Here is a 12,183-nt window from a genome sequence, read left to right on the forward strand (position 1 = left end):
ACAACAACTGAGCAGACCACCGCGGAGAATACGCGTCTAGTGTGAACAGGCAGGCGCCGGACCGCGCGTGATTTTCCGTTCCGCGTCGCTTCGGCGTCCTGTGTGAACCAGGGGTTACAGTGCTTGTGGTTTAATGGCGCGGATCGAGCGTTTTCAGTTAATTCCTATAAGTTGAGCTTCATGCTCATGCGCAAGCAAGAAGCTCAACTTCCATATGAATGAATTGTAAACACTCGCTCTGCGCCAGTGGACACGCACCGACACTTGTTTCACCCCGGATTTCCACCAACTGCGGAACGGCTGCGGAACGGCTCCGTGCTCCACCGTACTTTGCGGAACGGCTGCGGCTATGACTGACAGCTGAAATCACGAGGACCCACGAGATCTCGCGAATTCACGTATGATCGCGCGATATAAGTGCTGAATTGCTGCGGAGCTCTCCGGCATCCGGCAAAAATAGAAGCTCTGCATATCTGCTCCGGAGGGCTGCGGATCGTCGGAATGCAGCCGTTCCGCAGTCAATGAAAATACACACATTGACTTTAATGGAAACCTATTGACTCCGCCGTTCCGGAGCGGATCCGCAGCCGTTTTTGTTCAGCCATTTGTAAAAGTTATTTCATCATTTCTGTAGTATTTCTTACATGAATATTCTGTTAGACCCACTTGAAAAACTTAAAGCTGTTTATTTATTTTGTCTCTTTATTCTATAGCAGGGGTTTTCAAAGTGTGGGGCGCGCCTCCCCAGGGGGGCGCCAGAGCATGCCAGGGGAGGCACGGAGAGTGGTAAAAATTATAGCCTAATAATTATTTTAAATTAATAAATTAAAAAAGTTAAATTGTTATTACTCTGAAAATAAGGCCTCGTTTACACTGCATGTCTTGATGCCCAATTTACCGTCCGTTTACACGTTCTTTCAACTGTATCCGATTCATGTGTTTACACCATATACAGTAAAAGAAATGGACACAGCGACCCCATTGGATTCAACGGAGAAAAGTGAAGTCAATTAGAAGCACTCACTTCCTGATGGCTGAGCGGAGAGTGTGAGTAGGAGCTGTCCATGAGCTAGGAGCAGGAGAAACTTTTGCTAAGTATTCTGATTAATTACTTTGTCATTTTGCCTCCACGTCCCCCCGATTGCCCGAGAGCTTCTCCTCCTGTCCATACGGTAATCTCTCTACTGTGCGACAGAGAGTCGCGTGGTTATGACGCAATTGTTAGCCTATTTTTACAAAAACGGCTTCTACGGGGCCATAACGTAAGATACAAGGTAATGGAGCCTTTTATACATTTTCGTGTTTCTTTAGAAATAAATAATGGACAAATGGAGTCTTTAAACGCCTCTGATGTAAAGTTATTCGCTGTCAAAGTGACGCCAAAATGAATGGGAGTCAATGGCATGCTAACAGCAGGTGATGGTCTGCTAATCAATGGCGGCCCCCGGGGAAGCTTCAGTTTCCGGCTGATAGATTACCCCCCTGGTTTACACTTGCCATAGGCTATCTGAAACATCGCGCATGCTTAAAGGGTTCAATTCTCTTGCACAGATGGATGAACGTGAAATATGCTTGATGCTAGCTCTGCGATATAGGCCTATGCAAAGTTCGCCAAACATCACCATGATTTTGAGGCGGAGGAGGACGAAAAGTGCCATCATTGCAGCCTGCGCATATGCTTCAGTTATTGTGTGCGAGAGAGATCTCAGGACTGGTGGGAGCATATTCTGTTTAAAGGGATAGTTCGGCCAAAAATGATATTAAACCCATGATTTACTCACCCTCAAGCCGTTCGAGATGCGTATGTCAATCATTTTTCAGACGAACACATTTTCAGTTATTTTAGAAAATGTCTTAGAGCTCCAGGGGGATAAACGAAGGCCTTCTGAGTGCAATCCGTGAGGTTTTGTCGTAAAAATAAACATATTTAAAACTTTATAAACGAAAATAACTGGCTTCCGGCAACGGTCGGCGCGCGTTCACGGGAGATGGATGCCGGCGTATGACGTAGGACGTAGCGTTTGATTTAGCTATACTTCGTTCTATGTCACGACGCTTACTACGCTACGTCCTACGTCATACGCCGGCATCCATCTCCCGTGAACGCGCGCCGACCGTTGCCGGAAGCCAGTTATTTTCGTTTATAAAGTTTTAAATATGTTTATTTTTACGACAAAACCTCACGGATTGCCCTCAGAAGGCCTTCGTTTATCCCCCTGGAGCCGGATGGATTACTTTTGTGAAGGATGCATGCACATTTTTGGGACTTGAAGGAGGTGGACCCCATAACTTGACATTATAACCACTGAAAGATCTAAGACATTTTCTAAAATAACTGAAAATGTGTTCGTCTGAAAAATGATTGACATACGCATCTCGAATGGCTTGAGGGTGAGTAAATCATGGGTTTAATATCATTTTTGGCCGAACTATCCCTTTAAATATTGGGTAAATTGATGCTGAAAATTCAGCTTTGCAGGAATAAAGTACAATTTATTATTACATTATTATAACATTTCCCCTGTTTTAGGGCCTGCACAACCAGATAAAGTTAATTAAGCACATATTGGCATGTAGTGAGGCAAGATGCCATTAAACAGACGTTAAAACAGTAAAACAATCATCAAACTCAATTTATGAAACATCAAAAATGTAAAAGGTAATATAAAAAAAATCTAACAATTTTGAATTAAGAAATTTGGATAAATTAATAGCATTAATTATAAATACATACATATAGTTGTGTATTGCATTCTAAAAGTTGCATGTTTTGTCCTTATGACACCCCGTACTGGTTCCCTGTTGTATTGTACATGCGCAGAACAACTCAGTCTCACCTGGATAGTGAATGAGTCAGTAAAGCTGCCATGTGAAAATGCTCGTGTCAGTGTCATAACTCAAGCAGTGCACGATCATCATACGATGCAAAAAAAATAATCTAAAATAAATTTTAAAAAGAATAGTTTTTCCTTTTCATTAAAATCTACTTTATAGTTGACTCTTGTCTGAATGTAGGCCTGTGCCAGTGTGGTTTTATTGTGTTCACAGTACAGCCATACCAAAAATATGATAACGTTGTAATTTTTGTAAAAAGATTTTGTAAAAAAAATTATTTGAATGTATGAGGGGTTTGAACTTGTCTGAAACCACCATACAAAACATGAAATTAAATTCAAAACCTAATTATAGACCTTCCCCGTGTGGTTTTCTTATGGGTGCAGTACAAGGATACAAATGTCAATAATCCCGATGGTGATTGGACTGTCAGTCAATCCCTGAACGACCAGAGGATTATTTCAGCTGTTTGTGTAGTTCTCTAGCGCCCCCTGCAGGTGAGGACTGCAAGAACAACATACCTGTCCTCATGTATTCAGCTTCTTCTGGTCATCTCGGTTCATAATAATCCAAATATATCATTGGACCTGTAGTATTATATAAAATTGGAAACTCTAGCAATTATTGCAGCAAAGTTTTATAATACATTTTTTATTATTATTTTATGTGGGTTTGGATACGATGACGTTTTTTCAAAATGTCAAATCTACTCTTTTTCAGGCAAATGAAAACAAACAAAAAGGAAAACTAATAAGGAAATAAATTAAAATCGATTATTGTAGACTATCATGTTTCATAGTTATTGGCCTCCTCAAAAATATTTGTGGATCTAAAAAAGATAAAACGCCAGTGTACTACAAGATAATGTCTATTTTCTTTTTTCTACACACATATTTTAACATACAATTATGCTTCAAATACAATTACGGCAAATATAAAACTATACTAAATAATACAAATATCAAGTACACACACATTTCTGTTCAAGCATTCTTTTAATAAGCAAATTCATTAAGTGTCACCCTCCTATAGAGGATACAGTCTCTTGACATATCAGAATGTTGCTATGCAACAAAAATAACAATCCCCTATTGGAGCAGCAGTGATGTGGGTTTCACATCATAGTGACTGAACACTGTTTTGACCAATCAGAAGCCAAAACCAGAAGTTGACTCAACTTTTATTTATCATTCATATTTCCTGTTTTATTTCTTTATTATTTAATATTTACAAATTTGATCCTCTATAACAGGGTAGCCACAGACCAAATAGTTTCTACATTGTAGAAAATATTAAAAATTTTGAGGGTGATTTTAATAGACCGTAATCAAAATGCCTTTGAAAATGTAGTTTTTTAATATGAACATAATTTACATTTATATTTATCAGATGTGACAAATAAGAAATACAAGCAATTAATCTTTAATCGTGGTTCGACACCACTGACAAAAGAGCACAACAGCTAATGGTGAATGAAATGCATTTCTTATTTTTTCATTCATAGCGTATTATTCTATGAAACTGAATCTCTATTAAATAATGAAACCATGATAAAATCCATATAGAATCCATTTAGCATGAAACCAGTAGATATCTTATAACAATATCTACACGTGTATTATAATGTATGTAATTTGTTCACATATACACAAAATTCTGATTTTTATTTTAACCAGTGCATTGAGAGACAATCTCTAAAATATTATGGGCGACCAACCCAAAACCTGTAACAGCCCCGACCAAACACTGTCCAAACATGTAGGGTAAAAACCCTGCACACCTTAATATGTCTGTAGCTGATATACTGTATGTGTTTGAAGGAGTGTGAGGACACACAGATTTGTCCTTACAGCGGTGTAACTGTCTCTAGTAAACTCGAAGCTCCTTCTACATGATTGGACACTGAAGGGAAAGGGTGCTGGGTAATTTATTATGGAGAAAGGAATGACATCAGAGGACACCCTTTTCAACATCCACATCCTCTTCTTTCACCTGAAGAGTAAAGGGACAGCAGATTAGCTGAGAAACACTGTTTTAAAGTGCCCATATTATGCTTTTTCAGATATAGCCTTTCATGCATACGGTGTTACATAGCTGTTTGTGAATGGAAAAGGTCTGCAAAGTGCACGATAAATGGAGTTATTGTCTCCCAAAAGAAAGAATGGATTCTGAACTGCCTGAAACGAGTTGTCAGTAATTCCAGTCTCACTTCCTGCATGAACCTACGTAGGTTTGTAACAAATTTGCATAATGCCAGCCTATGGTCTTCACTGGCTGGCTGTGAACACCGTCACCATTGTTACGGTTTGTATTACTCTACAAGCGCTGAGGAAGATCTGGAGCTGAAATTCAGATATGGTAATGGGTGTTACGTTTCCGACATGTACACCTTTCTGTAAATGGTAGACCAATCACAACAGACTGGGCCGTCTGACCAATCAGAGCAGAGCAGCTCTCGGAAAGAAACTGCTGCATCAGCTCCTTTCTCACAGTGTCTGGAATGGTTTGATAAAGGATTCAGTCTCTCTTAAAGGTAGGGTAGGTAATCCTGTTCAGAAACACTTTTTTTTATACTGGGTGAAATGGTCCTTCCATCCTGATAGTAGTCAATACATTATGTGTTCAGAAAAAGGAATGAAAAAAATCTGACCTCTGTAGCAGCTGCAGGACAGTAAAAACTCTGACCAATCACTGCCATTCGGTGCGAATGTAAAGAACCAATCAGATGCCTTCATGTCTCGTGCCAGAGCCCCACTGCGCGCGCTGCCCTGCGTGCACTCATCACATGTCACCGTTCCCGGAAATATTCAGCTCAAAGCACCTGCATATGCAGTCAGCGAAGGCAAACAAGGCAAAAACTACTTCCTCGGACCCTGCCCGCACTCTTGAACGACCTCCTCTGCTTCGCCCTCAACCCCGGACCTGTCCTCGAACCGACGATGCGGTACTTGTCTCCGGACTCGGAGTGTACGTTAGTCTTCATTAGAGTCAACAATGTTTTCATCATGGAAACTCTTACATGCAAAACACCGTATATGTTATGAATCTTACACGAAATTCACCTTCATCACAGTGTAACTGATGGTAATGGAAAAACGTGTATCAATGCAACCTGTTTTTAGTTTTGCCTTATAAATATAGCTTGTTACCGAATGAAACTTTACCAGTATCGATGCTAGCTTGATAGTGAGTGAGTACTAAAAGAAATCTTATTTGTTTATATTCAAAGTGATAAAGTTAGGTATTTTATTACATGTGATTCTGACATGATGTCACTGTATGTACTGCGCTCCTTCCTCTCCACTCGTCTCAGGTAATAAATGCGTCTTGTTCCAGCCTGAGCGTTTGGCGTTGCGCGTTCATGTGTTTTGGGGGCGTGGCTTTGGAAGGAGCTCAGAAGGGAGGGGGTGGGAGTGAATGGAAATAATGAGCTGTGTTTATTGCAGATTAAAAGGTCTACAGTCACTCGATTTTTATATTTTCTTTTTCAGAGTACTTACATTTTAATTATGTATTGGTATATAAAGACAGTTTAAACAAATTTGGAATGTGTTTTTTTTAGAAAAAGGATTACCTACCCTACCTTTAACTGAATCCTTTATCAAACCATTTCAGCAGCTGATGCAGCAGTGTATATTATGAGAAAATCAAAGTGTTTTTTGACCTTTGATGCATGTAAACCTATTGTAGGAGACCTCCAAAACAACATTAGAACCTTTAAAATAGCATAATTGCGAAAATGTGTTGAGAATGGTCCGTAACTCCTCACCTGCTCAACTCCTTCCACCTCGGGGACATAGAACTGCAGCATGTTCTGGATGCCACTCTTCAGCGTGATGATGGAGCTGGGACAGCTAGTGCAGGAACCCTGCAGCTTCAGCTTCACTATACCGTCCTCAAAACCATGATACAACACGTCACCGCCGTCCTCCTGCACTGTGGGCCTGAGGAACGACACGCAGATAGAGGAGAGAAAGTTCCTGAATTAAGAACAACATTATTATTCTTACGAATTATGTGATTAAACATAAGTGATGATCACAGCAATACATTTAGTTTATTCCTGTAGAGGCCAAATGTACTATTTAGAATGAAACGGTTCAGAATTATTACACTGACGTTCAAAGGTTTGGGGTTTGTATGATTTCTTGGTCACACTTTAGATTAAGGTCCAATTCTCACTAGTACTAATAAACTATAAGTACTAATACACAATCAATATCCTAGTAATATGCATGCTAATAAGCAACTAGCTAATATTATGATTTTGGACCCTAAACTAAAGTGTTACTTTCTTAATGTTTTTGAAAGTATTTTATGTTCACCAAAGCTGCATTTTAGTTAAAAAAATACAGTTCAAAAAAACTTGTGAAATATGAGTACAATTTAAAATGTTAAAAAATATAGCATGTCAAAATTGAAACCTCTTGATGGAAATAAATTTTGTGATTATTATGTTATTTCCATCAAGACGCACATCAGTTTTTGCTCAAGATCTTGTATTGTCAATGCAAGAGTCCAGCTCTCTGTAAAGTCTCCTCCAGCACATCCCAAAGACTTTCAATGAGTTTAAGCTCTGGACTCTGAGGAGCCGATTCATGTGTGAAAATGATTCTTCATGATCCTCACAACCATTCTTTCACAATCTGAGCCTGATGAATCTGCACATTATCATCCTGGAATATGGCCATGATGTGTCTTCATACATGGTTGTTTAAGAAATGAAAAGCTACACACTCCTCAATTAGGGTTAGAAGAACTGTTGACAAAAATATAACATGCTAGAAACATAATAATCACTGCAATAATGATCCAATCATAGACTCTTAAGCATTTGCCTATTTAAACCCAAATAGTGTCTTTTTTTCTTCTTCTTTATTTTGGCCTGGCAGTGTATTTTAGCTGTATATTGCTGCCATATGGACATAACTTTGACACACTCATCTCTGGCTGATGACTGAATACTTTCTAAACTGTAAAAAGCATTTTCTGTAAAGCTGCTTTGAAACAATATGTATTGTGAATTGCGCTATAAAAATAAACTTGAACTGAATTGAATCTGAAGGCTGCATTGATTATAATATCAAAAGTACAGAAATGTACTGTAGTACCTTATGCGTGTGTCCAGTAATTCTTTAATCATGGCCACCACCTCGTCATCATCCTCCGAAGGAGCTGCAGGAGTACGACGTGTACAACATGTGTAAAGATCTTGAGTTTAGTGATGATGTCAAGATAACAAGCATGAGAAGAACAGAAGAGAACGTAATGTTCAACCTGTGTCGGCATGTGGAGCATCGGCTTCATTGACAACAGGAAGTCCGGAGGTGAAGAAGTCCATGATGGTAGCGAAGACGTCTGGTTTGAGCACCTTCCACTGCGTTTCGCCATCAGCCTGAATGAAAAAAAGAGATGGCATGCTCAATGCTTAAAAGTTCAATTAAAATAGTGTTTAACAGGGCTGGTAGTTTACCTTAGTAATGGTTATGAAGTCAGGGCCGAAGAAGACACTCTTGACTCCTTCAATTCTGAACAACTGTCTGAGGAATGAAAACAGCATCAGTACAGGCAGGATTTCCCTTCAGGTTCTGATAGAAACTCACAAAAACATTTCTGGATTTAAAGCGGTTGTAAGCATTTTTTGGGAATACCACACATAAAATAAAGCCAACAGTCTGACACATATCACTCAAATAGGCGTCCTGAGAAATCAGTTATCCATCATTAGTGGTGTTTGCAAAGTCAAGCATCAATATTACTATTGTTCATGTGTCATTCTCAATATACTTACTGTATCTCATGACCATTGATGATAATTATATTTATTATAACTTTTTTTCAAAGCATCATATTTTCTCCATTAAGGAAACGCACATTATAATCTCACATAAATATTTTATGCACCCTGTGTTTCTGGGTCACTGTGATTTTGTCAAGTAAGACATGTTTCTGGATCAACTTATTTTGTTGATCCTGAAACAACATTTCTGTCCGAATATTTAGTCCTAAACCTAACCCTACCGATAACTTACCCCTAAAATCAGAGGGAAACAATAGGTGAATAACACTGATGTAGAAGCACCTAACCCTAACTGTAAGCCTAACCTTGACATAAACTGTAAACATGTCCCTCAAATCTGATTGGTTGATTGGAATGTTGTGTCAGGATCAGGAAAGATGTTGATCCTGGAACGTTGCACTTGGTGAAATCACGTTCACCTATGTTTCTGTTCACTTGAAATTGCCTTGATGTCCCATTCGTTACAGTTTTTGCAGTGTCTTTTAATTGATTTTAATTTAATTGAGTCTCGAATTCAAAATAATGAATTTATTTTACTTCAGAAAATGTATATTTTTTTATAGAGTTTAAAGTCAGCATGAAAGTTGCGTTCTTCTTTTCTTCCCTACTGTGACGGAAATCGGAGTGAACTGTAGGGCGGGACTTGATTTTGTTCATGGGGAATTGATTGGATGGTTGTGGTTTGCTATTGGTGGATCTCATGTGAGTGACAGGTTAACCCGCCCTCACGCCAGAGGTGTCGCTGCAAGAGGTTATTTTGATTAAAGATTAATTAAAATTTTTTTAAAGTACATATTAAAGTATATATTAATTGATGGGTACATTCGTATGGTTTGCAATATTTTTGTGATTTAAATTCATATATATTTTACATTTGAGGTTAACCTGATCAGGAAAAGAATACGTGTTTGGCCAGACAAGGCCTGTCAATAGTCAATTAATGGTACATTTTTGAACTGTTACCTGCCGACTGTACTGTACTGTACTGTACTGTACTGTACAGTTACTCTGTAGAGCCAATAAGACCAGAATAACAGAGTTAAGAATAAATTATTTGGATTTGGGCCACTGAATCATAACATACAATATCTTAGCATTGTGGCACCAATTTTCAAACTAATGTTAAAAAAAGGCCAATAAAATAGGCCCATATGATAGATAACTTTATTGCAATGGAAATTAATAATATTTGCATAATTTATTATTAATAATATAATATAATATAATATAATATAATATAATATAATATAATATAATATAATATAATATAATATAAACAGTGTTCATGACAGTGTTTTTTTTATATTCTATATTCTTTACTCTCTGTCTACCAAACTGGAAAAGGAGACAAAATGTTGTACATTCTGATAGAAATTACTGCGGTTATCTCAAACAATGGCAATTAGAACGAATAACCATGATCAGGTGATTATTCAATAATCATGACAGGCCTACCGCTGACATATTCTTTAGAAAATGTATTTAAAAAATGCAATTTTGCAATGCCATACCTGGTGAAATCACTTACATTGACTTTAGCTTATTTACTATTAAACATAATAACTTCTCCTATAGATTACTATGGATCATGATTGATAGTGCATTGCATAAGCAATTAGCTTAATCTCCATAAAATAAAATACAGTGCAAAAAGTGTTTAGACTGGGTAAAAAAAATACAAACTCCACCTTGCCAAGGGTGAACAATAAGCCTCTCTGGGTCCAGCGAAATCCATAGTCCCTGATTCCATCACCATGCGACCAGGGAGAAACTTCAGGCTGTTTGGGTTTGGAGTGTCTTGGGTCTGAATAAACATGTTTCTGACTGATGAGATGAAAGAAGCGTTATGATCCATTCCAACCAAACACTTTATCATAACGTGCAAACCTGAATATTGGTAATACTTACTAAACATAGTGGTTGTTTGCGGTGGAATCTGCTTTCTGCCCACTTTGTGAAGAGAGGGTCTGTTGAGCCCTGCTCCATGGTAACTGCACACATGATGCCTTTGAGCACAGCAAATCACCGGATTATTATACTTCAACAGCAACTCTACAGATTTCTACATTTTCCTGATATGCCTTACATCAATAAGTGTTGGGCATCAACATTTGTATCAACAAATACATCAACAAAATGTTGTTGGGCATCAACAAAATGTACATCAACATTTTCCTGATATGCCATCAACAATAACATATAAAGTGCCCTCTCAAAAATTATTATTGTAATATTATATTAGCATAACATTGTTATATAATATTAATATCGTGTGATACCATATTAATATAATAGAATATATTATTGTTGTTTTGTTTTTGTTGTTAATAGAGACAGTTTCTGACAATTTACTAGTTATAGTTAGTAGAATAAAACTATAGTAACTTAGCATGAGAGCAAGGTTCTACGTTTGAAGAAGATCTCGTTATTACGGTGTTTTTTATGGTAAATATATATTTTGATAGCAGTTATGTCACCGTGGTAATTTTTTGTAACGAGAGCATTGAAGTAACTAGCTTTTGCATTAACTATGCCATAAATTAGTATAGAAAAGTACAAATATATATATGACCAAAAGTGAATAACAGTGGTGATAACAATATGTTAACTTTTGAATAGTCATGACATTATTACTCCAATAAGTACCCTGCATCTGCGTCACTCAAGACCTTGTCAGTGACACTGAAAAATATTAAACTCTTAAACTCTTAAACGCCCGACTCTAAACAATCTGAAAGACATCACTTATAACTCCTCACTGACATATAAACGTATAGTAAAAAGCGTAGTATGAATGCATGAACGACTCACGATCTCGTCAAAAGAACAGCTAAATTCCTTCCAACCCCGAATCTCCTGTAAGCAGCCATGCTCGTGACTGAGGCGCGGGCACGAAAACTCTGTTACGTCACTTCCTGGATTTAATGCGGGGCGGAAATCAGACGGGGTTTCTGTCCGCTTATAATAACATATAAAACATATATATAAAAAAGTACTATTTAAATCGATATATATTGAAAATTCATTGAGATATCCATGTTGGTTTTATATATTTTTGGCATTGAAAATAAATTGCCTACAATTTTCAACAACAAAAATATGCCTTAAGCCATGAAGTTTTCTGTCTCAGCTGCCCCAAATATTTTTGCCACAGGACCTGTTATTTAATTTAAAAAACATTCAAATTTGGGTACTGGGTCAAATAAATACTTTTTTAAGGGTGTTAAAATTGCTCTGGATCAATCAAGCAATCAAGGAGCCCCTGCAGAGAAAACTACTCAACTTTTTCATCAAATGTAGCCATTTAGAAATAAACAAATAAATAATTTGTATTATTTAAGTGATTCATGTATTTCAAAATGTAATGCAAAATCATGTAATTGTGCATACGATTAAAATGCTGTAAATTTTTAAATAAAAATAATATTTGCAAAAAGTTCAAATGGACACCTTTACAATAAATTAAATAAATTCTAGTTATTTTTATTCACTTAAATCCCTTATTATTATTATAATATTTTTTTATTATTATTTATATGTATTTATTA

The 12,183-nt window shown here is 37.2% G+C and overlaps 1 protein-coding gene across 1 annotated transcript; it reads right to left on the reverse strand.

Annotated features, from left to right (window-relative positions):
- Positions 1–4,168: 4,168 nt before the first annotated feature.
- Positions 4,169–11,545, reverse strand: nfu1 (NFU1 iron-sulfur cluster scaffold homolog). Its single transcript, XM_084388813.1, has 8 exons — positions 11,447–11,545; positions 10,544–10,641; positions 10,324–10,459; positions 8,309–8,375; positions 8,113–8,230; positions 7,947–8,010; positions 6,605–6,779; positions 4,169–4,827 (listed from the first exon to the last, which is right to left on the reverse strand). The coding sequence occupies exons 1-8, from the start codon at positions 11,503–11,505 to the stop codon at positions 4,786–4,788; spliced, it is 759 nt and encodes a 252-aa protein (XP_084244939.1). The 5' UTR covers positions 11,506–11,545; the 3' UTR covers positions 4,169–4,785.
- Positions 11,546–12,183: the final 638 nt, after the last annotated feature.

This window comes from Rutilus rutilus, assembly GCF_951802725.1.
Source record: "Rutilus rutilus genome assembly, chromosome: 19".
Classification (NCBI taxonomy): domain Eukaryota; kingdom Metazoa; phylum Chordata; class Actinopteri; order Cypriniformes; family Leuciscidae; genus Rutilus; species Rutilus rutilus.

Excerpts from the sequence above, each read along its gene's own strand:
- nfu1 (XM_084388813.1), bottom strand. The coding sequence starts at position 11,505 with ATGGCTGCTTACAGGAGATTCGGGGTTGGAAGGAATTTAGCTGTTCTT. Across the intron at positions 10,642-11,446 it reads GCTGTTCTTTTGACGAGATC|GCATCATGTGTGCAGTTACC; the intron begins GTGAGTCGTTCA and ends CTGTGCTCAAAG. Across the intron at positions 8,011-8,112 it reads TGCTCCACATGCCGACACAG|CTCCTTCGGAGGATGATGAC; the intron begins GTTGAACATTAC and ends GTACTCCTGCAG.